The 26024-nt window shown below is 48.1% G+C and overlaps 2 protein-coding genes and 2 long non-coding RNA genes across 5 annotated transcripts; all 4 read right to left on the reverse strand.

The window, feature by feature from the left end:
* Positions 1-472: 472 nt before the first annotated feature.
* Positions 473-4729, reverse strand: LOC129737262 (uncharacterized). Its single transcript, XR_008734941.1, has 3 exons — positions 4571-4729; positions 3114-3311; positions 473-504 (listed from the first exon to the last, which is right to left on the reverse strand). It is a non-coding gene; the product is annotated as an uncharacterized LOC129737262 (long non-coding RNA).
* A 7753-nt stretch (positions 4730-12482) lies between these two features.
* On the reverse strand, positions 12483-12719 carry LOC129737263 (uncharacterized). Of its 2 annotated transcripts, none has more exons than XR_008734943.1 (2): positions 12639-12719; positions 12483-12529 (listed from the first exon to the last, which is right to left on the reverse strand). It is a non-coding gene; the product is annotated as an uncharacterized LOC129737263 (long non-coding RNA). The 2 variants fall into 2 exon arrangements; XR_008734942.1 differs by having other exon boundaries at positions 12483-12544.
* Positions 12720-12752: 33 nt separating this feature from the next.
* LOC129737282 (E3 ubiquitin-protein ligase RBBP6-like) lies at positions 12753-18645 on the reverse strand. The gene is made up of 8 exons (XM_055725982.1): positions 18616-18645; positions 16579-16667; positions 16374-16470; positions 15396-15535; positions 14313-14482; positions 13425-13528; positions 12815-12975; positions 12753-12762 (listed from the first exon to the last, which is right to left on the reverse strand). The coding sequence occupies exons 1-8, from the start codon at positions 18643-18645 to the stop codon at positions 12753-12755; spliced, it is 801 nt and encodes a 266-aa protein (XP_055581957.1).
* Positions 18646-20143: 1498 nt separating this feature from the next.
* LOC129737259 (E3 ubiquitin-protein ligase RBBP6-like) lies at positions 20144-25405 on the reverse strand. The gene is made up of 3 exons (XM_055725679.1): positions 25076-25405; positions 22745-22844; positions 20144-20201 (listed from the first exon to the last, which is right to left on the reverse strand). The coding sequence occupies exons 1-3, from the start codon at positions 25239-25241 to the stop codon at positions 20144-20146; spliced, it is 324 nt and encodes a 107-aa protein (XP_055581654.1). The 5' UTR covers positions 25242-25405.
* Between the last annotated feature and the right edge of the window lie 619 nt (positions 25406-26024).

The following is a 26024-nucleotide window of genomic DNA, read 5'->3' on the forward strand; positions in this document are numbered from 1 at the left end:
AGTTCAAAGAAAGTACAGAGGTCTCTGCGCTACTGGACACATGCAGGAACACTTGTGTTTACTGGACACCTTTGTAAAGGGAAAAGGCATTACACCAGCGTACCAGATCCTCGCCCAAAAGACTTTTCAAACCACCTGTTTGTTGATTCAGTCACTGCACTTCAACCCTTCCACCCACGACAACATCCTCTCAGGGGGCAGACTTGCCTGCTCTTGATCACAGAATCAGTCAGCAGAGTTCATACTGAACCAAGCTAAAAACTGGGCCCAACCTCTACGTTCATGGTTGGGATACACGGCTCCTATCACAGGGCTCACATGGCAGTCCCACCTGGGTTACGTATCTGAAGTTGCATTTCCCACGGGTCAAATATTCCTCTTCACATCTGCCTTGAAACTGAGGGCTCATGGTCAGCGAGAGAAGAGAGTTCCTTGCCTCCTGTGCAGTCAGGTCATGTCCCCCTGCTAAATGCAGCCTGCTCAGGCCTCCCATTTGTGTACAATCTGTTAAAAGAGTAAAATCAAGTCTGAAGGTTATTCATTTGCTTCCTTAAACATTCTACCATTTGCAGCATTCGGCCCCCAGAAGATGACTTCAGACATAGCAACTTCTCCAAGCAACCTGCTATAAAAGGCAGTTCAACAGAATCACCAACAGCCAGGTCTGTACCCTTGGGGAGACACTTGCAAAGCTCTTTGGAGGATCGCACTGGATCTGTGTGCTTTAGACCCCACTGCGTGAATTTACTGTTTTACTGGCAAAGGTTTTATGTACCACACGTGAACATCTTCAAAACACCTACTGTAATGGTCTCATGCATAAACAGACACAATGATCCTCTAATATCACACATGAAGAACTCAATGGATGCTCCTACCAAGGCAGTGGTTCCCTTCTGTAGCCACTGAACAAGCAAAAGGATGGATCAGAATGACATTATCAAGCTCTGAAGCAAAACTTCTGTCTTCCTTTAGCTGTAATTTAGAGCTTCATTGAGTGCTGAAGAGTGTCAGCCTGAAAGCTCTGAAGCATGAAGAGCTTGATCCTCTGTGCCAGAACCACACCGGCACTGGCCACACAAGCTGCCTGCGTACTCGCAGGGTCAGGGTCAGGGTCCGGGTCCGGGTCAGGGTCTGTACTGCCCTGCCACCGCAACACAGAAGTGAGGAAAGTGAAATGGAGATAGAAGTGTTCATTCTCCACGTAGTTGATGCTGGCAGCTTCTTGCCTCCAGCATTCCTGCACCTCAGGAGCCTGGGAAATGACAACAAACGTGAAGGTTCCTAAAAATAATTTGCCTAACACACCACAGCGTAGCACTTCCATATGCCCACACCACACTTCTGGCTCCCAGCTGCTCTCCTGTACTTCCCTTTAGCTACCTGGGAGGCACCTTTTCCATCTCCTCAGATCTCAGAACACCCAACTCATGGCTCTAACATTCTTCCCCTTCCTCTCAACATCTTCCTGGTGGTCTCAGCTTTCTGCCCTCCAGATTAGGGCCTTATCATAACAGGACAAGGATAGCACTGGGGTTTTTTTCTGTAAGGAAGCCAAATACTTAAAACTCTTAATTAAAATATGAAAATTAAGAGGAAGGGAAAAGCCAAAATGACAGCCAAGTGGAAGTTTCATTTGGTGCTCAAACCACCTGAATACTTATGCTGCAGCTGCAGCCGAGAGCTGGCCCTTAGATGCCTGATCAGGATAAAGCCCCAAATCCTGCCACTAAGGTTTCAAATGACAAAATAACATCATCTAAGGGAAGGCAAAATGGATAAACACAAACATCGCCGTATGTTTACAGGGCCTTCACAGCACAGTGGTTCTCTGATGGCACCCAGAACTTAGCAGTATGAAGAATTACAAAGGTCAAGTGCTATTTATAAGCAATGCACCCTTAAATCAACACTAGTGACAAAAGAGCCAAGCACTTGACTTGCAGAACGGCAGATGATTCGTGACTTTCTCCACAGCTTCTACTACTGATGAAGCTTACAACCACCTCACCATTTGGGAACGACATCCGTTGCTAGTGTTGCTCTGGTTGGAAACTCAGCAGGCTGGCACGTTCATTCCTTCAGAGCCAGAAGGAATTTGTTATTACAGGAATTCTCATGCCACTGAACTGGCAGCAAGGTACACAAGCCTCTTAATCTCTTTTTATACTTCTACACTTGTGCCATAAAACCATTCTCCACTCTCCATCTCACTACCTCTCCAAGCAGAAAAGTCCCATCTGCCACACACTTGTCACAAACTTCGTAGGATATGACACAGGTTTCAAATACATCAGAAAGTATCAAATCAGAAACTTTAAAACATAAAAGAAAATTAAAAAAAGGTGGCAGTGGGAAATTATTTTCTACCTTTAGGTGTTAGGTTCACAAGCTGCTAGTAGTTAACATTAACGGCTCACTATTTCAAGGTCATGATGGCAACAGTTCTGCAATGTGTGGATATCAGCAAGAGAATTGCTGCCTTGCACCCGTTCAGGTGCTCCACCTATACCTTGTCACAGATTTGATTTTTTTTGATTTTTTTTTGTGTTTTGTTTTAAATGCTTATCAGGGTAGGATCTGCCTACCAAGACCAGATTTTAAGTGAAGTTACATTATGCTCCTCTTGATTTAAATACAGCAAGATAGCTCCACTGCTACATTCAGCCACAAGAACGTAAACACCTCCAGCTCCATAGTCACCCATACATTATTTTTGTAAGGAACAAATGACTAAACATGGAACAACACTATGAAAAAGCAAAAGAATGAAACAATCAGCATTTCCCTATTTGGACCAAAACCCGAACATCTCTAACAGCAGATAAGTCTGAATTAAAAATCAACCACATCCAGATCCCAAATGGGGTAGGGGTTATTGTATGCCACAGACCTGGACTTGACTGTTGAAGGAAATCACGCACTATGGAAAATTTGAGGTGGTTCTGCAGAAGTTTAACTAGAGCCTTGGCAACTTCACTTGGGACATGAAAGGTACGTGTGCTACAGTACCACCCACAATAAAGGAAACTAGTCTCGCAGTTTGAGTTCAACACCACATCCGCAAACCAAATGAGGCTGCTACGTTTGAGGAAGACTGATGGAAACCTCACCTGCCATCCCAAAGTTATGCTACGGCATTTCTTCCCTTTTTGCCAATTTCCTCAGCCTTGGTACATCTTTTGCAGAATCTGAAGCAAGGGCCCACAGCTTCTTCCTGTTTCTAACAGTGAATGTCTGGGTTTCACACGTTGGTTTCTTGTGCGGCGCCAATAAGACCCAACACTTGCCTTCATAAATGCATCCGTACACTAGGCAAGAAAAGGAAAATTACCAGTCACGACACTGTACTGCCCACAAGGCAACAAAGTGCCCCACTCGTAAGAGGATTGAAGACAGTAAATTACCCTCAAATATCTTCATAAAGAAGCACAGTTTAATCATGTGCTTTTAATCTGACTACCGACACAATCTAACAAGAAGACACATTAAGGGAAGCAGAGCTGTAGTTAAAAAAGTGGGGCTTCTCTTTCCTCTCCTGAGGGTTTACCATCCAGAGCTGGCTGAAGTTCTGAACCTGTAAACCGCTCCCCCATGCTTGTATGCTCGCTCTGGGAAACAAAGACGGCCGTTTGAATTCTTTTGCAGGTACAATCTTTCTTTACTTTTGAGTTGGAATGAAATGAAAAGCTACCAGCAGTCCCACTTACCGCACCATAGAGACACACCTATGGTCCATGCACATGCCTGCCCAGAAACGCATGCAGAGGGAAACCATCCCTTGGGTATCAAACACAGAAACAGCACTGAAAACCTTGACTTCTGAGAGTCCCTGCAGCGTTCTCCCAGGTCAATACACAGCATGCTTGTGGCAGGCTCACCATGCGTGTGCGTCACTTGCTTTCATTTCCATCTTCATCTCTAACCTGGCACTTGCCACCTCCAGAATGCAGCATGCATAAAAGCAATTGCGTTTACTACAAGCACAGCACCGTGTGAACCTTCTGCACGAAGCCTGGTATTTAAAAAAATTGCTATAAAGAATAAAAATCTGCCGGCACCACTGACACACAGACACGCTGTGTTTTCTGAACAGGGCCAATACATTAAACCTGCAAACTAAGGACTGGGACAGCTTGCTCCTTGCCCCTCTTCTTTTGCCCTCAGGCTGGTGCAGGAGCTCCTTTCACCAGAGCAGGCACACCACAGACACAGCCTCACCGAGGGGAAGGGTGGGGAGGGGATAAGGGCAGAGGGGGAAAGGAAAGACCCACAGAAGCAGCTTTGCCGCCCACTGCCAAGGCCACAGCCTGCTCATCCTGTCCCCTCGCCCTGCCTGTGCTGGTCTGTGCCTCTGTCCCCCTTCCCGCCCCTCCGCTCCACTCCCTAGCCCTCTCTCCTGCTGCTGATCCTGCATTCTCTGCGGCACCCCCTGCCCCTCTATCTCTGTCCCGCTCCACCCCTCTGCCCAGTCCCTGTCCTTTCTCCATCCCTGCCCAGCCCCTCCTGCTCCCCCTGCCCCTCTGGCCGCCTCCTGTCCCTCTCCGGCCACCCCTCCGCCTTGACCCACCTCTCCCTGCCGCTTGGTGCCTCCCTTCCCCTCGTCCCTGTCCCACGGGGGCTCCGGGGCCGGGGCCTGTGCTTGGGCAGCCCTGGGAAGGGGCCATGGGGCCTACAGGGCCCGGGCTGGGGGCTGGTGTCCCCCCAGGGCCCAACTGCAGGGCAGCGATGTCCCATGGCCTGCTGGGAGAAGGCGTGCCCCGGGGCATGCTGGGAGCTGTAGGCCCGGGGCTGCCCCATGGCCAGGTTGGTCCCGGGGCATGCTGGGAGCTGTAGGCCCGGGGCTGCCCCATGGCCATGTTGTTCCCAGGGTGTGCTGGCAGCTGTAGGCCTGGGGCCGCCCCATGGCCAGGTTGGTCCTGGGGCATGCTGGGAGCTGTAGGCCCGGGGCTGCCCCATGGCCAGGTTGGTCCCGGGGCATGCTGGGAGCTGTAGGCCCAGGGCCACCCCATGGCCTGGTTGTTCCCGGGGCATGCTGGGAGCTGTAGGCCCAGGGCCACCCCATGGCCAGGTTGTTCCCAGAGCATGCTGGGAGCTGTAGGCCCAGGGCCGCCCCATGGCCCGGTTGTTCCCAGAGCATGCTGGGAGCTGTAGGCCCGGGGCCGCCCCATGGCCAGGTTGTTCCCGGGGCATGCTGGGAGCTGCCATTTCCCACCCTCACCCTCCTGGCAGCCGTGTTGGGCTGGGCAGGCACAGCCTGTGCTGGGGCTGTGGCCCGGCTGAGGGGATCTGTGGCTGGCCGTGGGGCGAGGGATGCCCCTTGGGCTAGCACAGGGGTGTCTGCTGCCTGCTGGCTGCCCGGGGGTTCTGTGGGGAGGTTCCAGCCCCCTGCTGTGCCAGGCCCCGGGGCAGCTGGAGTCAGGCCTGGCCGGGGCAGCCCTGGGAGTGAGCTGAGAGCCAAGGAGGGAAAGAGGCGCCGGCAGGTGCCCCGGGCACCCCGACTCACAGAGCCCCCTGGAGCCGCCCCGGCGTCTGTAGGTCCTGCAGGAATAGGGCCAGCGTGTTTTTCTGCTGACTCTGACAGGGCTCTGGCTACACCTGTCCTGCTGAGGGACTGGGAACATGCAGCTGCCTGGGAGAGTCACCAGCCAGAGTATGAGTGCTCCAGCCTTGTTTCCCTTGCTAGAAAACACTTCATTTTTAAATACAGCCTCTCAGCGGCCAGATCCAGGCAGTCGGGATTGCTTCCTGTAGGGAGCAGCCTGGTGACTCGAGGCTGCTGCCTTCAGTGGCAGAGCTGGACACTTCTCCTCGCTGACAGGATTAAGTTATGAAGAATCACTCGGAGAGGCTGCAGCTAAAGCAGTGATTAACTCGACTTATTGAATAAGCTCAGTAAGGGGTGGCAGCTTTCTGAGGCACCTGGGCTATACCAATAGATGAGGGTAGTGGGGTAACGGTGCGTTGCCTTCAAGACCATACAGCACAGAGAATAAATGAAGTTCTATAACCACACGTAGAGTACAGGTGCCCCAGGAAAGTTCAGCTGAAGTTCACCAGGTTGTTGACCACCAACAATCTCTAAAGACCCCAAGAAAGGCCCCCAGGAACAAAGTGACATGTGCAAGTGCCTTATGCATATGTAAATAATTTTGAGGAAGTAGTTAGTGCAAAGTACATCTTCCCATCTGAACATGCTCAGAAAGGACCCTGAGGGGCTGGATATTGAACGGTGGAGTGTGTTGATGGGTCGTAGCATGTTTTTTTTCCTTCTCACACAAAATTCATTTTGTTTTGTGGGTAAGCAAAACTGCATATTGCAATGTGTTTCCTTGATTGGTAGTTTTTGCATAACACGTGGGATCTCCAAACCTGCAAACCTGTTCTGCAAACGTGTTATGCAGTTTAAACCCTGGTGCCTGAAAATCCCAACAAGGACACATGCCTGGAATAAGGGTTCGCAAGTCTGGGGTGTACCATGGTTCTATTCCACGATTCACAACAAATCGTTCACGAACAATTCCTGAGCGCAGTGTTCTGATGGGGTGGGGGACTTATTCCATGTTTCAACTCAGACAAATTTCAGTCACCAAACCCACTTTTTTTTCCCCTTTAAATTAGCCACCCACTCCTTTTCTATCACGTTCAGCCTTCTCTGCCGGCTTTCAAAGAAATCCAGCAGGTCTGTGATGACAAGGCATTGTCCCACATTCCCTTATCGTTTTACCTAGAAGGGTTCCCAGAAACCAAACCTCTTCCACGTGCGGTGTCGCACACGGACCCCGTACGCTGCTGTGCCTGGCTGCGCACACAGCCCTGAGGGCAGCTGCCAGCGCACAACCACGGAAGAGCAGCTCTGAGGCCCCAGCACAAGTCACCGCTGCCGGCCGTGGCCCAACCGCCTCACTGGCCGCCTGCGCCGCCGCCAGCCGGCCGGTCCCCGGTCCCCGCGCCCGCCGCCCCCACGCACCTTCCATGGTCTGGGTGTTGGTGACCTGCAGGTCGCAGTGGGTCGCCTCCAGCCTCTCGCGGCCCATGATCTGGCGCCTGAGGTCGCGCAGGGAGATGTGGGGGCCGTGAAAGGTGACCACATCGGAGTTCAGCCTGGAGGAGAACTTGTAGTGGACACACGACATGGCCGGGGCCAGGCGGTGCCCGCTCCGCGATGGCACCTCACGCAGCAGCTGGCCTCGCGGCCCCCACAGCAGGTCAGGGCCCACCGAGGGGCTGGGGCCAGCAGCGCGGGCTGAGCCCGCCGGCTCCTCCTCGCAGCCCCGGTGGGAGGACGATGGGGACAGGCCCTGGCTCGGCCTCCGCTCCCTCCTCGCACCAGCGCTGCCAGGCCAAGCTGCTCGCTATGGCAACCCAGGCGGCTCCGCATTGTGACAGAGGGGCTCAGGGGGCCACTCAGCGCCCCTGGGGGAGGGGCCTTCATCAGCCCCGCCTGGGCCGCCGGTGTCCCTGCTGTCCCCCAGCCTGTCACCGCCCCGTGCCCTGTCACCCCCCAGGCTGTCACGGCCTGCTGTCCCCTCCTGTCACCCTCGATGCTGCCACTGCCTGCTGTCCCCTCCTGTCACCACGCAGGCTGTCATGGCCTGCTGTCCCCTCCTGTCACCCCCCAGGCTGTCACGGCTTGCTGTCCCCTCCTGTCACCCCCCAGGCTGTCAAAGCCTGCTGTCCCCTCCTGTCACCCCCCAGGCTGTCATGGCCTGCTGTCCCCTCCTGTCAACTCCCATGCTGCTACTGCCTGCTGTCCCCTCCTGTCACCCCCAAGCTGTCCCCAGCCGCTGACCCTTCCCGTCACCCCCAGGCTGTCCCCAACAGTTGTCCCCTCCTGTCACCCACCAGGCTGTCCCCACCAGCTGTCTCTCCCTTCACCCCCCAGGCCTGTTACTACCAGCTGTCCCCTCTTGTCACCCCCAGGCTGTCCCCACCTGCTGTCCCCTCCTGTCCCAAGGCAGCCTGGGGGAGATGCTGGGGCTCTGCCGAGTGGCACTTGGCTGCCTGCACCGCAGGGACAGCGCAGGAAGGGGACATCTCAGGGTGTCGCAGTGTTGTCCTTGTTGTACTCCTCCATGGTATTAATGATGGTTCCTTTTGTAACTGGCTTTTATTCACTCTGTCTGACGGGGCTTCCTCTGGTAGAACCAGTGCCAAGAGGAAAAAAGGGCGCAGTCCAGTCGCAACGGGCGCGGTGCACACTGTCATCTTTTGTAATGCTTCATAAAATAGCTTTTATTTAAATTCTGTATCTGCAGTATTTTTTCCAAAAATGTTCAGTTAAGGAAGACGAGAGAAAGGGTGAGTCCACTAGCCCGAGCGGGGAGAGCCATGTGACCTTGACCTTGAGCGGGGATAACCACGTGACCTTGACCTAGAATGACAGCCCCGACTCTTCTCTCTGCCTCTTCTTGGATATGGTGCTGATCGTGGGTAGGAATGAGAGGGGGCATGACTAGATGATTGAGAGCAGCAGCGAGGGTGGGAAGGACCTGATCTTGACTTGCAGTAGGTATGCGAACTTCTAGAGCGAGAAGAACTGGCATAGGGAGACCTGGACCTTAAAAAACAAAACGCAACACAAAGGAAAGGAAGTTAATTCAAAACAGTCACTCACACCATTTTTTTTTCTCCCATTGGGTTTGGGGTTTTTTCCTCTCCATACGCTTATGTCAAAGCTTCTTTCAGCTGCTGATATAATGCTGCTGCAAACCGAAGAGCATGGCGGCGTGTAAAGGTTTCTGCTTACGAGCCAGAACGGCTGCTGCTGTGGTAGTGTAAAAACACGCAGGAAGGGTAAGTCTGTTCCCACTCACTTCTATCGCATGGACTGCCCTAGCTATGGATGGATTTCAGGGGTGTCTACTGGTCTCTGCTGGTACATGGACATGCAGATGTCTCACTACCCAGCATCCACCTGCAGGGCAAATCACTCTTGCTGCCGTAAGATGCAAAACAAGTGAGTCTTAATGGCTACAGCGCAGTATCAACTGTCAGGAAAGCAGGGTTTAGCCTGGAGGCAGTAAAGCTCCATTTGAAAATGCCAGCTTAGTCTATTTAACTTCACTACATATTTGGCAATTTGTACAGCATGCAAAATACCCCACTTCTAGCCAGTGGTAGCCAAATTCTGCACATACCTCTAGCTCCAACCAAGGCCGGTGACTGCATTTCAAGAAAAATCCTAGCTAAAAGCTTCTAAACTCAGTCTCCAGTAAGCTGACGGAATGCCACTACTCTGGGAAAGATACTGACAGCATTACTACAGAGAGCTCTTCAGATTCCTGCCCAAGGGCTTTTTAAGGACAGAAGACAGCAGCTATCTTTAGATTTTTCTTCACGAGTTATTCCACGTATGTTCATTCCTCCTCCAACTTAAGGTTTCCTTACGCAAGTCTGATCTTTTAATTTGTAAGAAAAATTTAAGGATGTCAGCAGAATCTGAGCAAAAGGCGCCAGTTTGCAGTCCAGGTTGCAATCCGTCTGTGCGAGATTAGACGACAGAGGCAACAAAGGCAATTCCTCTCACGTATCTCCTCCAAAGTGCTTTGAGGTAACAGTTACAGTCAGAGCACGGAGGCACAGGAATCCACACCTGTCCAGTTTCTAGCCTCCTCAGGGCTGTCAGGAGGCGAAGGATGTCACTACAGAGAAGCTTTGGCAAAAGAGACACCTGTTCCTTCTCAACTGCTGCCCAGTTATAACTATCAGTCACCTGTAATCCCTGCCATCTTTGAGCTAGTGACCTACATGTGGAGCTCCCATCACTGCTCGTCCCTTGAACCATCCAACCCACCTCAGGATAGAGAGGTGGACTGGAACTCCTCCTGATTCTTCTAGACAATCTGCTTCTCCGTTAGGGACATGCAACGCAATTACCTGGGAAATGAATGCCTGCGCTCCTCCTGAAACTCCTCACGTGCCACCAATTCCATAGAAGAAGTGTTTGTGAACACTTCGGGTCTGGGCTTTTTCTCTTCCCTGTTAAAATCAGTTTGACCATTATTACAATTATAGTTGGATATTTATTCCAAACAGACACCAAAATACAAAACACGGCCAAGATGAGAAAATGTTTACTGCATGTAATGCCAAACACGAACATCCTAGTCAAGCAAAACGAGTTTAGAATTCCCCCAGGATTCAGGGAAAGTTCTACAACTCCATTTGTCTTGCTTGAGTTTTGCACATTTACCATCTGCAATGAAAAGGTCTGTTGGATAAAACACGATGCCATTTTTGCTTCTGCCAGATGCACTTTAGTGTAACTGCAGTCCAAGGTGCTAACGAAATACCAAAGCGCAAACCCGTGCAACTTCCTGGAGCCAAACACTTACTCCTTTTGAAGTCTCCATTGTTCCCGTAAAACTCCTCCCTAGACAAGGGAGGCCAACGGCATCCTGGCTTCTGCCTGAAATACGGTGGCCAGCAGGACCAGGGAAGGGATTGTCCCTCTGTACTCAGCCCTGGTGAGGCTGCACCTCCAACACTGGGTTCGGTTTTGGGCCCCTCACTACAAGAAAGACACTGAGGTGCTGCAGCGTGTCCAGAGAAGAGCAACAAAGCTGCTGAAGGCTCTGGAGCACAAGTCCTGTGAGGAGCAGCTGAGGGAACTGGGGTTGGTTAACCTGGGGAAAAGGAGGCTGAGGGGAGACCTCACTGCTCCCTGCAACTACCTGAGAGGCAGCTGTAGTGAGGTGGGGGTCGGTCTCTTTTTTTTCCCAGGTAACAATTGATAGGAGGAAAGGAAATGGCCTCAAGTTGCGCCACAGGAGCTTGAGATGGGATATTTGGGAAAATTCCTTCACCAAAAGGTTTGTCAAGCGTTGGAACAGGCTGCCCAAGGAAGCGGTTGGGTCACCATCCCTGGGTGTATTAAAAGAAATGTAGAGGTGGCGCTTAGGGACCTGCTGTAATGGCAGACTTTGTAGGTTTAGGTTAACTGCTGGACTCAATGATCTTAAAGGTCTTTTCCAACTAAACCTAAATGACCCTGTGATTCTATAAAGAAAGTGCTGGTGTCGCTGGGAGGGTATTTGAATGAGTCGCTGGCCGTGCTGTTGGCTGATGACATGTTTGCAGGAGCTGGGGGATATTCTGGAGCGGGGCGGGGGTATACCCAGCAGATGGAGGCTGACCAGGTGGAAACTGAGGAGGTAGTGGTGGTGGTGGTACCGCCAGCGGGAAAGGAAGCGCCTGGGGTGGGGGAGGATGCAAGGGAGGTGGAGGCACAGGTACAGAGGCTGCTGTTGATGATGGCAGTGTCGGGGCCTGAGTCCTCTGGGTACGTGTGCTACGTGGATGTCCTCCATTTGAACTCCCAGGGAAACCCAAACCCGCGTGTCACTGTCACACTCTGCCCTGATTTTAAAGAGGAATGTGAATGAAGCGGGAGCATGGTGGCGAGCCCTTCTTGTTCTCAACCTGAGCATTTTTCTGGCAGCTTCCTGTCCATTTGAGCCTACCCTCATTTCTGGATCCTCACACTTGCCTTCCACATCCTCACCCCAAGTAGTTGCCTCAGGCTTCTCCCCCTACATTCAGCTTTGTGACTGTGGGCAGAGGCTGCCCATGCTTAAAGGAGACTCCTATCTCCCAGGTGCCAGGTGCCCACGGCTCCTCTGCCACTCCTCGATACACTTCCTACTTCACACTTCCGAGCTTCAAAGTACTGCACAGATATTAACCAAGCTTCTCTCCAACTTCCTTTCAGTTCTTCCCCACAAACTTCCTAGGTTGTTGCCTCGTGATGATCTGTTTGGCCTGGTCTTGTCCCTGAACTGTTCTTTCCTTGCTTACTGAACCTGAGAATTTTAGGTATCTCTGGGACGGATTGCTGTGTTTTCTTTTGATTTATCTTTAAGATTTTATAAACACGATGCACACTTATAATCTATCCATAACAAATACATACCAAAAGGAAGAACTAACTGGTAGGGCAATAACAGCAAAAACAGATTCCTCTCTCTCCAACGGAGAGAAAGCAGCTTGGCTATTTGAGATGACTAGACTAAAGAAATTCAAAATGGTCATAAAAAAACAGCACTGACTCTTCCAACAATTTGCTCCATCACTAAGTCATTAAGAATCAAATGTTGGAGGCTGACTTCAATTGGGAAATCAGTTTCTTCAGCCCTATCCAGCCAGTAAGTAATTCGAAAGGGTGGCTTTGCACCTCATCCTGTCGTTATGTTTAATTTTGATATATACTTACGGTTTCCTCCAAAAGCGTTTCTTTTTCAGAGTCTACTTTTGGGTCACATACTGGAGTTTTATTTGTAATCGTTTTACTGCAAGCACAGATCCCCTTTGTTAGAGCCAACTCAAGCTGAGCCACTTAAAAATGAATTGCCACTTGTATTCTCCACAGCTATCTGTGCATACGCATTTCATTATAAATCAGCTACTGTAGAAGTAATGTAGGTGTTACAGCCTGGTTTAACAGGTTACAAGTCGTCAGAGACTGAATTTCTGTGAAATACTTACAGTCCCCAGCCTGGTCTGCCACCTGCTGAGCGAACCGCACTGGCTCTCATCGGATGACCTTTTGGAGTGGGGAGAGGAAAAAGAAATAAATCCCATTCAGTTCATCTGAAGATTATTTTTTTAGAAGAAATTCTAAAGTTACGGTCACTCACCAGGTGTGGGTATTTTTTGCTCTTGGGGGCCCAGAAGACATGGTACTGCCGGTTGTCTTGCTACAGGAACCGGAAAGCCCTTGTGAATAAATGCAAACAGTTGGAAAATAAGCTCTAATAAATACTGTATTTCAAAAGCATATGTTGAAATAAAACTTAACAGACCGCTGACTGACAGAGAGGAAGATTTAGAAAGTTTGGTGGCAGTCACCTGAGCAGCAGGTGTCACAGTCACAAGTGGTCGTGCAGGCGGTGACGGCGGCTGTCGCTGCTGCTGCTGAATCTCCTTATGGAGCCCTGTTGTGTAGCCGGTTCCATTGTGGAAGTTGTTCACAGCCTAGAGGCAGAAGAACATGGACAAAAAGATCAAAGTGTCAGATTATGATGACAATAGATGAAGAAAAGCCTCCACAGGGTAAAATGACTTGTATAGTCCTGTACATGCTATCAAGCCTAGAGTAAAGCAGCACACAGAGATAGGAACACATCACATGAAACACTGCTATTAAGGACTGGTAGCTCAGAGTATCTGTAGTTAAAGGACTTCAGTGTTAACAGCGAATCTGAGAGGCAGGCAAGCGTGTTTAGACAAAAGTTTGACCTGAGTTTGCCTGATTATCTCTAAAGAGTTGTCAGCTTCTGTAACAACAGACAATGCATTTGAAAAGTAAATGCAGCCTTATTCAGTTTATCCTTCTTTAAGGAGATGTCAATAATTTCCTCCCTTTCAGCTTTTTACAAACAGACTTTCCTTACAAACAGTTGATGAAAAAGTCACCACGTTACCTGGCGCAGGAAGTTGTTGGCAACTAAAGCGTCAGGAGAAACACCTGTCTGATGACACGCCGGGCAAGTATGTTCCTCCGATTCCAGTAAAGCTGTTCTAATACCTGTGTGTAATTAGAAGCGTCAAAATAGGTTTCAGCCAAAGTAGGGAAATCTTTGGGGTTCTCATCAATTATAAGAACACACAGACGATTAATGGCTGGATATGGTCTTGAATGGAGAGCATGAAGCTATAAATGTTCATTAGTGTAAAAAATGCCCAGTATGCAGCAAATCGCTATACAGTTTTGACATTTCCCTGTTGTAACAGCTGAAGACCATAGAGTGGGCTGTGTCCTGATGTTTGGACTAGTCTTTTTTCTACTACCGAGTACAGCAAGAAGCCACCAACATCAAGGCTAATGAACAAAGCACATCTCAAAAGGCCATGAGTCGGTTCGAGTTTTGAAGGTTTAACCAACTCCTGTGGCAAAGAATGTAGATTAAATGCCCGACTGCCTGTTTGTGGCGGACCAGAGTCAGTCACCAGAGCTGGCTCTATAGTTGTGTATGAGAGAAAGAGCTGTGGACAAACTACGTGCATTCCATATCTAATACTGTATTCACCTGCACAATTATGCACTCTTCTCGTACTCGACCTTCCGCATGTGAAGAAGATTTGACTAGATACACAGAAAGGGAAAAAAGCTCTTTGGCCTTTGGGTTTGTTTTTTTTTTTCCCCCCCATTACGGAGAAGAGGCCTTTCCTACTCCGGGCGTACTGAAGTATGAAATAGACCTGGTAGCACAGGTGATCTCCTATTCCTGCTTTCAGAAGATCTGATGTGGTGTTTTGGATTAAAAAACACGGGAGGGGAGTTTACTCCTTACATTACATTACACACTTACATTCGTCACAATAACTTGCTCCACAGCATGGAATAAGCGCTGCATCCGTCACTGGATCTTTACAAATGGGACATAACAACTCGTTTGGAACAGGCCTGTCTGCGGAGGAGGAGGAGGGCTCCTCTGGTAAAAAGGGTGGCTTTTCCTTTTTCTCTCTAGCATAAGCTTCCCTGGAGGGCAGGTGGGGAAGGAAAAAGAAAAAAGTGAAAGATGGGAAAGGAAAAATTTTCCAAGCTTTGGATTTTATCAAACAAAGGTAATAGATGGAAGTCTTCTCACTCCACATTGGCTTTCTACAACGTAGGCATTTACGCTAAATGACTTCTCTAGAGCCACACTATCAGAAGAAGAAGGAGGGGGGAACATTTTTCCTTCTGCAGAACTCTCCCATCCGTTGGATCAACTACGAAATGAGCTCAGACTAGAAAAATAATTGCTTGACAGCTAGAGAGCAGGGGAAAGGAATCCCACCTCTCCTTTGCCAGAGGGTAAGTGCAAATTGCTGGATCAGGGTAAAGTTCGTCCCCAAGTAATTTCATTTTGTAAATGAAAGAAGTCTGTGCTACAGCTTCTACAACAGGAGATCCATGACAGAAAAAGGGAAGTGCTACCGAGTGCACTTTCCAACAGCCACTCCTGTCAGCACACAGCAGTAATTTCTTAGTTTATAGCAACAGGAACACTTCAGCCCGTTTCACACATGAGATTTGTTAAAAGTCAGAGGAGGAGGAAATCTCAGTCCAAGGGCTATTTGTTAAATTTTGCAAGAAGCCTTTGAAACATAAACCAGAAGCAAAATGAGCATTCAGAGAGAATGATGCCAGCTGGAAACACTACTGAAATGCCTTGCAGAAACACAGGTTCTTAGCATACCCCAAGGTCAGCCAGCTTCCCGGGGCATGAACAGTAGGACTACTCTATTTCAATATGGGAAAGTATTGCAGATTTTAAGGTTAAGATACGACGGTAGTGCTTCCTCCCTCGTAATTAGAGGCTGGCCACCTCGGCTGCATTGCCACTCAGACATTTACGCATGGTTGCTCTCATTCGCATTTTGGTCGGTCCGATTAATTCCATACTTACGCATTAATAGTTGGTATTGCGTATTTCCCAGCCTTTGTCAGCATGGCACCTTTTGTGTTGGGATCCTTCACCTCCACCAGGAAACTCCTTGGAATTCCGGTGCTCCTTTTAATTCTGCAAACAGGCTCCACATTTTTGTCCTGTTGAGAACAGAAATGCAGACATCTCTCCTCTTCAGACGCACACTTAAAATGACGTTTCAGAGATAATTTTAAGCAGCGAAAGCCTTTAATCCCCTCCTTTTACCTAACATAATGGCTGCTCGACTCAAACTCCTGCTTTCCCCAACGAGCATAGCCAGGACGTACCACAGGTTTGAGCAGAGTTTTGAACCCAGTCGTCATTCTTTGGCTTAACTTCAGGACCCTTCAGGGTGAAACAGCCCTTTGCTCACCGTCCGCTCAGAGCAGAGGCACAAACCTGTTCCCCCTCCAAAGCCCCTGGGCAACGTGTGAGAGCTTAATTCAGGGCTCCGAATCAGCCCCCATGGAAACTTACATTCACATCTATATAGGAAGGCTGAATTCATCCCTCCTGCACGTACATTCAGGGACTGATGTTAAACGGCATGAATATTCAGCCAGAGGCTTCTGTAGTTAAAACTGACAGATACTCAATAGACGGGGTCGACAGAAACCTCTTGTTTTTAGAGGAAATACCAACAACTTTGAACTGTCATTAGAAAGAGTTAGAACCAGGAACATTTCCAGTACTATTGAAATAGATACAAATATGTATGAAAGTTCACTGAGAAAGATCTATGGACATCTTTAATGTCTGTGACCTAGAGAAAAAAAAAGTTTCACATTTAGAATTCCAAGTTTCCCTTGAATTTGGGAGGGCTTTGCAACATTGCCATGTAACATTTCGCCCCGAGAGAAACAATTCTTACTGGGAGTGTTCATGTCTTTGTCACATAAATGCCAAGGTAAAAAACCCTAAAAGCTCGGTAACACCAGAGGCCTGCCCCAATCTTACCCTATTTACCGGGCAGTTCTTGGCATAGTGGCCAGGTTTTCCACAGCAAAAGCAACTGGATGATGGTGGAGGCAGATCCAAGGGTTCCCTCAAGTAACTAGAAGGTTTGGGGAAAAAAAGGAAAAGCTATGCATGTGTCTCTCTTCTTAAAAGAAACATCTCCATACTTCTTCCATAACCTTTGAAGGTCACATTTGATACTTACTTGGATGGATCGTATTCATGGCAGGACTGTATCATCATCGCCTTTATCTTATCCTCTTCGGAAGCATTGGCTTCAGCCAGGTTGGCAGTCTGTTTAACAGGTAATGGTTATTTGACACACACATTAGGCTACAAATAGGCTCTCTTTGTACCTTACATAAAGACTTGTGAAGCCAATCCAAGTTTTGTCCAAGCGGACTGAAGCTATGTGTAGAAAAAAGCCCACCAGCCAGCATTTTGAAGCTGGTCTTTAAGCTCCAGACTAGTCAAAGAAGCTAGCCATGGTACATTTAACTGAGAAAGATGTGTGCAAGTAGCAGTATTTACATTCTGCAGTGTCAAAAGGACACACAACTTCAGAGTCGTGGCAGTTGGTTTTGCTTGCTGAAATTCAGCTTCAGACCCAGAAGCATTAAAAGGAATCAAGCTTTCTATAATCCCTCAGCAAGAGAAAAGATTCTTTTCAGCAGACATCTGACCATCATGTGCTGTAGGCAGTCCAAACCGCACGGTTCCGCCCCCTCCCCCACCGCCACTCGCTTCTTCATAGGAAGTGACTGAACTACAATTTTTTTCCAGTTGTCACTGTCCTTTTAACACGCAAATTGTAATATAAACCTTACGCAGAACTAGATCTTCGAACTATGGAAGCCAGATGGGTTTTTTTACACAGTACTTCTTCAAATGTTTCTATTACACACTAGTCCAGATACAAGCAGGGTCAAAGGGGGTGACTGTAAATTATTTGGAACTTCAAGCACCTATCCTACAGACCAACTGCTCATGTTTTCCTTTTTACATGCATTCACTCACGAAAGCAACCAACTAGTTTCCACATGTTATTTCATCTAGCTGTTCCATATACGCAGGAACATAATCCAGATCTCCATCTATGAAATCATTTCCAGTAACATTTGCAGAGAACTTTTTATAGACACTTGACTGATTTGTCTGAACCCAAATGGTTTACAAAACACATCCAAAACCCACAACACATTTCTAGGAACAGACCACCATTCAAATATGGCATTCAATACATAGTCATAACAAAGCAGAAAAGTTCTTACTACACATTGCCTCCTGTGCCAGCCTGCACTAAAGAGGCTAGGGTAACAGTTCGGAGCTGCTTTGTTACCTATCTCCGTATTTCTGAAATCTTTGAATTTCTCAAAAGCTTGGACAGTTTTCCACATTTTAGAGTAAATTTCACATGACTTTACAGAACCAAGGGACAGCCCTGAGGGAGACCAATGTCTTTTGGTGGCTGCTTCCCAAACTAATTCTGCACACACCTCCACCCCCACCCCCACCCTGCCGCAAAATGTTAATTAACACAATTAAATTTATTAAGAAAATAAATAAATGCAGCGAGCGAGGGAAGACGTTCCCAGTGGGAAGGATTTCTTTCTCTTGGACATGAGCTCTGGCCTTCATTTTCAGAGGAAAGAACTAGCTCCTCTGCGTTAGGCCCTGCCTTCTCTAGTCTTTGTAACTTTAAAGACTATGCTTTTAATCACTTCTGTGGCTAGCACTACGCCTCTTCACCAAGTGCAATCACTAGTGTTTCCCGAGACAACGTTACACGTTGCTGAGCACAAAATACAAGCAGTTCCATTACAAAACATGCTTTCAGGCGGTCACGTCTGCTGATGTGCCTCGCATAAACACTGGCACAGTCCTATCAACAATTAGGTGCACTTGCACACTTTTCACAGTCTGCATGTAAACAAATTAGGTTGCGTCGTCCTCTATCTGTATGCCACAATTCAAGCAGTCCCGCACCATTCAAAGAATGGATCTGTAACTGTAATGACTAAAAATTCAAAAACAGCCATGCAATTGTCCATGTTCCAGAAACACGTCTGTTCCGGCTGTTGCAAAGGCCCTAGAAATGTCCATGACTTACAGCCAATTAAATCCTGCTGTAAAAATGGTGTTAGTTTCCAATGAACAATGAGCGGGACGTATGAAAAATGGTAAACAGCTTCTGAAGTGCTGCTTCTTTGTGTCTTGCAGATGAGTAACACTGCAGCATTACACTGAGGCCAATAAGGTGCTCCCCTTCCATCTTCCCAAGCTGGGAACTACTCTCTACAGGATAGTATCAAAGTAATATTTTAAAGTTAGGAGAAACACTCTGAATTATTAACAATTAATGTTTTGCTCATATTACAGCAGTTATCCAGCTAGAGAGCACAGTGTAAGGTTTGAAAATACAAGGATACACACCCACACCCACCCCTTTCTTTTTAACACGATTTCACAAGCAAGTACATCTAAGCATACCTTAATAAGCTGGGCCAGAGAAAGAGGTGCGGAAGGGTCGCCAATCTATTCAGAAAAATTAAACACATACTCAAGTTCTACAATCAAAACAGAGCAATAGTTCACCCCTACTGCTGTATGAAAGCCTGCGCTATATCCTCTGAGTGTCACTGGAAGAGCCACCTCCAAGCCAGTGGAATTTATACTTGTTCAAAACAAAGTCCAAACCTTAAACAGCTTAAGTATGCCTACGTTGTTAATGAGAAGAAACTAAAGCAACCAACCCCTCCTGAGATCAACCTATTGCTCAGAATACCTCAGAGGGGGACCCTTGTCAAATGCTCACAACTGCTTAAAAGACGGAGGGTTAAGGAAGCTGTCCATTTGCAGCTCGAAAGGATCTAAAAAAATTATTTCCGTTTATTTGAGTAGGAAGTGTCACTACAGGAAACATTGTCAGTGCAGTTTATAAATTAATCAGTTAATAGCTCATCATTTACTAAATGCACACAAGTATGATTCATGAATGCAGTATAGTTTTTGCGCTGTCTTTCATTTACTTTAATTAGACCCCAAGTTCACGAATTTCTAGATTAAGTTATCCTAAGAGCTTACAAAGTGATCAGATCCAGTGACCTAGAGCTCATGTAATGCCTCACTCCATTCTAGTGAAGAACAAGCAGTTATACTTACAGATGAAAACCAACCACCACCACAAAGTAATGTTTGTACTATGAGGGCTATTTTGAAATGCATCGTTGCACGTAGCATACCCCCCAAGGGCCAAGTGGAGATCTAGGCCATTACTAGTCAAGTGTCTCCTCGAGTTACTTATTCATGTCTTAGCAGCAGAACAACAGTGTTTTCTGACCGGAAGAAAAATGCTGCCCCTTTTCCAAATGTAAATTCAAAGTGGTGGCGTACTGAAGAGTGGCACCAAGTTCAGTGGTGCAAACCTTGAACCTACAAGCTCTAAAAATGAGCATACATTATCGGTACAACACACAGTCACACAAGAAATATTCTAGCCTATTCAGTACGAAATGCAATGCGTTACTAGGCACAAATACCATTATTCACATTAGAACCGCGCAAATGTTGGCATTGCTCAGTTTTCACTATGCTGAATCAAATACATTGGATTTACAGCATACACTATGTTTCACTGGAAAATATGTTTGAGATATATATATTATAAATATTATATATAAAACATATATATTTTATATATTTTATATATATTAAAAAATTAGTACAAGGCTACATTTCTTAGACTTAGGTGCAGCATGTAGAAAAAAGTTTCAGCTTGTGTTTTTACATACCTCTTTTGATGTTCTACTCGCTGGCCCAGTTCGACTTCTAGAAGAAGAAAGAAAGATGATCAGAACTTAAAATAAAGCACTCGTAACCAACATAAAGCAGGGAAAACAGTTTATAAAACCTGAACATCAAAACATTGTGTACTGGCAGTCTTATGAATACGGAAATTTATTTCTATACATAAAGTGTGCTCTCCTGGTGCATTCAGTGCAATTGAAATAAAACCCAAAATCCCATTCCTTCTTTGCCCCCAATGACTCTAAGATACAGAATACAGCAGTGCAAGAAGAAGTCCTCAGATATTTTCTTTCTGCTCTCTAAGTACCAAAACTGTGAAGACTGTGCTACATTTTTCTGTTCTTAAATAGTCAGCCATCCAAATACGAAGGCACCTTCAGGCAATCTGTATAGCCCCACTACCACAAATAGGTACCAGATAGAGCACTTTGGTTTCTACACTCCTCTGACAAAACGAGAACAGTTGTCTGTAGAAAAGTGTTTCTTGGTGGAAGCCCAAGCACTGTGTTCAGGTACCTACCATACTTAGCCTAAAGTGACTACAAATAGCAGTAGAAACATCACCTGAAAGCAGTTCCTAGGATTTTCTGAGATCGAGGAGGCCTGTGTTAAAAAAATAAGAAAAAAAGTCTTGATTACCAGAACTTCCTTTAAGATCATCTTGAACATGCTACAATATTTTAGGGAACACTTATGACACGCAAGCCCTTGCCGAGATTCCACATACTCATTGGTCTGTACCTGCATGCTACTCATGAATCAAACATGCAACCGCCCATCTAGTTAACAAACAATTCATACCTCATCCAAAGCGTCCCACGAGCAGAGGCAACCCAAAGGCTGCTGTGCAAGTCCTGCACAAATAGAAAGGCTCATACTTCCTGCCACTGCTACACCACCACCAGGCTCGCAAGTACAGCCACGTACCTCCTGAAGATGAGGAAGCGCGAGGAAAAGGTTTAGATTACCACACCATGGTTTCTTCATCCACTTGCCTTGAGGAAGATACTACAAGGTGACTAACGCATTCCTGAAGGCCTCTCCACCATGACAGCATGCATTCACCATTCCCAAACATTAACAACTCTACCAGTTGTTTCCACAATGGTTCCAGCTGAAGGAATAGAAAGCTGACCTGCCTGATCCATTTGCAACTTTAGCAGAGCAGCGGCATTCATCCCTTATCCCCACGTGCAGGTGCTTCTTGGATCTTTGATGCTAGTGGCACCTAGCCTCTCATTTTAGGGCAGCATTCCAACACCAGGAGAGGGTGTCATCCAACCAGAAATGGAGGCTATATTGACAAGACAGCACTAAGCATCCCGATCTAAATTAACCCCCCAAACAAGGCCATGCTTAGCAGCACAGCGCTGTGGCATCCAGAAACTCTTGGTAGTGCCTGAAAGCACTAATATGCCCAAAGCTTACAGGAGAGCCACATAAATTCAGGGGGGTTTGCTTGCAGATGCTTCATGGGTAATAGGATGCTGCTGTACTGTTTGTTTGAGACACGCTGAAACTCGCCGGTATACTTTATTTATTGAGAACTAACATTAGAAAGACACGGCATAACCACAAGTCAATAATATCTACTAATGGTGGAGGAGAGGTCTGTCTTGAAGAAGGCTGGAAAACATGACCATTCAAACCATGCTGACGCAGCTGATACAGAACTGGACTGGACAAATACATCGATGACAGCAACAATGCTTTAGTCAGGCTTACATTTGAATATCTGCAATTGTAATCAGATCTCTGTCCTCCATAAATCTGAGGAATACAGCAGTAATACCTGGAGCACAGAGAGCAGCTTAGGGTGAAATCAAACTTAGAAAGGTAACTACCAACATTTGGGAATGTGCCCAACTGCTTTCTGAGCTTCAGGTTTGGAAAAGATCAACTGCTCCTTCACCGTCCTGGCACAAAAGGCAATACGCTTTAGGACGTTGCTCTTTTTCTCTTGCCCGACACAGGCACTGTCTTTAGGAAACTAATAGGAATCACTTAAGAATGAAACTTCTTGTTCGCACGGTTTGCCAGCTGGCCACTCTCAGTCTTTCCTCTGGAGACAGCATGCAGCCCCGCCACCCCCACCCCTCTGGGGTGTAAGAATACCCTGCCCCCCCGCCCCCAAACAAAGGAAGCAGTCAAACACTGGGACTCGGACTGCTGGCAGATGGGAACCAATTACCAGTTCACACTGCAATGTGTCTCTCCGTTTACTCTAAAAGCAATACAAGCAAAAGCATAAAATAAGGAATCTCTCTGCATAGAGGAAACAGGATGGAGAACTTGACTCTCAGAAAAACCAACCCCAAGAACAAACCCAATTCAAACGTCTGAACAGCTACCACTGTTGGACTTTGAATGCCACGTCCCAGCGGGCTGAAAAATCTAAGTCTGCTTTGGGACAGATACATTCAAATCTGCCCTGTCACAACACAATTTAACAGCAGCTTTAACAAGAAAGAGACAACCGGAATGCCTCCGTAAACCAACAGCCACAAAGAAGGTGAACACACTGAAACCCCTCCCAAAGAACACAACGCGTTATGGCTACTTACCCAAGGTCTGTCTTGCCGGTAGCTTTAACTCCTCTAACAGGGACTCTCCTAACAGTTACCGATGAGTGCCTTGGAATCAGGGCATTGTCATCTGTGTATTCTGAAAACAACATCAATACAGAGAAAGCATCAGTCAGTTCGTAAGAGTGATATTAATATGTCATGACATAGCACTTCAGGGAACCCTTTACGGATAGAAAAGCAACATTTTACACACAGCGTCATGCTTTTATCATGTCCACACACTCACGGTACCTTTCCAGAAATCTTCAGGTCTGATAGTCAAACACAAGCAGCAAAATCTTTTCCATTTGTTTTGAATCGTTTCAATGCCAACAGCAAAATGGTCTCTAAAGTCACTAAAGCAGAGTCTGCTAAAACATGAGGCTCTTTCCTGATCTAACTTTCATTGCTTTTGCTCCTGTTAGCTTACAAAACCCTAGAACATGTCTCTATAATAGCGAGCACGGAAGAGGACACCCCCACCCCGCCTCCCACCTTTTAAAACACATCCCAACCATCCATTTTGCCTTCCCACCATCTTCAAAAAGAGTCCACCATCTCTTTTTTTTCCCCCCAGTGATGTGTAAAATCCTGTTTACTTTTAGCTTCTATTAGCATTGCTTCTATTACGAGATTTCCGTGATCACGCGGCTCGGAAAACTCTGAACAAGTTGGCCATCTTCACTCAAGGTTCACTGAAGGGTCTTTCCAAGATCATGCCAACATTTAGTCAGGACTCCTGCACAAAGTTATAAAACCCACTACCGTATCTCCACAGGGAGGATCTCCAAGAACCCCCTTTAGGCAGAGCATCCAGGCCTAGTTCTTTCCTTCATCTTCTGAAGGTGACTTTAAGCACGTAGATGCTGTCCAATAAAAACGGAAAGTCACGGTTATGTATAAAACCCCAAAATCTGGCATACACATAAATGACACCGAAATGTATTCCTTAGCTTTGCTCTGACAACCGCTGGGGGATTTTTTGCATTTTCACGGGGAAAACACCCTTACAAAAGTTCCAGTAAGCATCTGTGTCACAACCTGTACGTCTGCCTCTACCTGCGTGTCTGTCTCTACTGCTGTATATGACACGCGATCCCGTAACACCCCCAAGACCCCTAACACCGTGCTGTTAAGTCTGCTCACAGATACTCTCCTGAACCTACTTTACCTATCTGTAGGTAAACAGTGTCTTTAGGTCCAACCACTTGAAAGGCTGGGGCCAAAGTTACAGTTACCGCAGCAGGCATGTTATTCTGTTTAAGTTTTAATACATCAAAGAGGAAGAGGAAAAAATCCTATGAGTACACATTGTAACGACAAGACTGTTGTGGGAATGTCACAGAACCACAGGAAAAAAGAAAAAAAACCCCAACCGATAAAATTTGAATGTTTAAGGAATGGAGACGGTTTCCAAGTCTTTGTATTTCTGACAAGTCATATTCCAAAGTCTTTAATCACATGCAAGCTTTGCCAGACGGTAGATTACCAAACTGAAACAGCACACTCAGTAATACAAAACCATTACCGTCTCTGAGAATCAAGCACCATTTCTCAGATTCAAAAGAACTTAGGGTTTCTCTAAGAACATTTCTAGGTATATTCACCGTAACTGATCTGCCATAAAACTTCAGTACTGCCCTGACACCGTTTAACACGCAGTACCACGACAAAAATGCACCGTTTGAAAGAAATGAAGAAATGATGCTCAACAGCATCTGAATGAATGTGTAGCATGGTGCAGCAAAGAAGCTGTATTAGCAAGAAATGCCAAGTATACTTTAGACAGAACACTCGTCTGCAAGATGGCTTTCCAGGGTCTGCATAGATTCTCACTCACAGATACACCCTTGATCCAAAACGTTGCTACTGAGCAGTTTCTGCAGCAGCCAAGCACCGCTTTTCCAACGCGGTGGAGTAAAAGTAGCTGAAGACAAATTTCAGTCACCAAACCCACTTTTTTTTCCCCTTTAAATTAGCCACCCACTCCTTTTCTATCATGTTCAGCCTTCTCTGCCGGCTTTCAAAGAAATCTGGCAGGTCTGTGATGACAAGGCATTGTCCCACATTCCCTTATCGTTTTAGCTAGAAGGGTTCCCAGAAACCAAACCTCTTCCACGCGCGGTGTTGCACACGGACCCCGTACGCTGCTGTGCCTGGCTGCGCACACAGCCCTGAGGGCAGCTGCCAGCGCACAACCACGGAAGAGCAGCTCTGAGGCCCCAGCACAAGTCACCGCTGCCGGCCGTGGCCCAACCGCCTCACTGGCCGCCTGCGCCATCGCCAGCCGGCCGGTCCCCGGTCCCCGCGCCCGCCGCCCCCACGCACCTTCCATGGTCTGGGCGTTGGTGACCTGCAGGTCGCAGTGGGTCGCCTTCAGCCTCTCGCGGCCCATGATCTGGCGCCTGAGGTCGCGCAGGGAGATGTGGGGGCCGTGAAAGGTGACCACATCGGAGTTCAGCCTGGAGGAGAACTTGTAGTGGACACACGACATGGCCGGGGCCAGGCGGTGCCCGCTCCGCGATGGCACCTCACGCAGCAGCTGGCCTCGCGGCCCCCACAGCAGGTCAGGGCCCACCGAGGGGCTGGGGCCAGCAGCGCGGGCTGAGCCCGCCGGCTCCTCCTCGCAGCCCCGGTGGGAGGACGATGGGGACAGGCCCTGGCTCGGCCTCCGCTCCCTCCTCGCACCAGCGCTGCCAGGCCAAGCTGCTCGCTATGGCAACCCAGGCGGCTCCGCATTGTGACAGAGGGGCTCAGGGGGCCACTCAGCGCCCCTGGGGGAGGGGCCTTCATCAGCCCCGCCTGGGCCGCCGGTGTCCCTGCTGTCCCCCAGCCTGTCACCGCCCCGTGCCCTGTCACCCCCCAGGGCTGCGGTGTCCCTGCTGTCACCCCCTGGGGCCTTCACCACCCAGTGTCACCTGTCAGCCCTTGCGCCTGTGGGGGCTCTCCCAACAGCCCTGGGCACATCACCGCCCCGTGCCCTGTCACCCCCCAGGCTGTCACGGCTTGCTGTCCCCTCCTGTAACCCCCAGGCTGTCACGGCCTGTTGTCCCCTCCTGTCACCCCCCAGGCTGTCATGGCCTGCTGTCCCCTCCTGTCACCCCCCAGGCTGTCACGGCCTGCTGTCCCCTCCTGTCACCCCCCAGGCTGTCACTGCCTGCTGTCCCCTCCTGTCACCCCCCAGGCTGTCACGGCCTGCTGTCCCCTCCTGTCACCCCCCAGGCTGTCAAAGCCTGCTGTCCCCTCCTGTCACCCCCCAGGCTGTCATGGCCTGCTG

The sequence above is a fragment of the Falco cherrug genome, chromosome 13 (assembly GCF_023634085.1).
Source record: "Falco cherrug isolate bFalChe1 chromosome 13, bFalChe1.pri, whole genome shotgun sequence".
NCBI lineage: Eukaryota > Metazoa > Chordata > Aves > Falconiformes > Falconidae > Falco > Falco cherrug.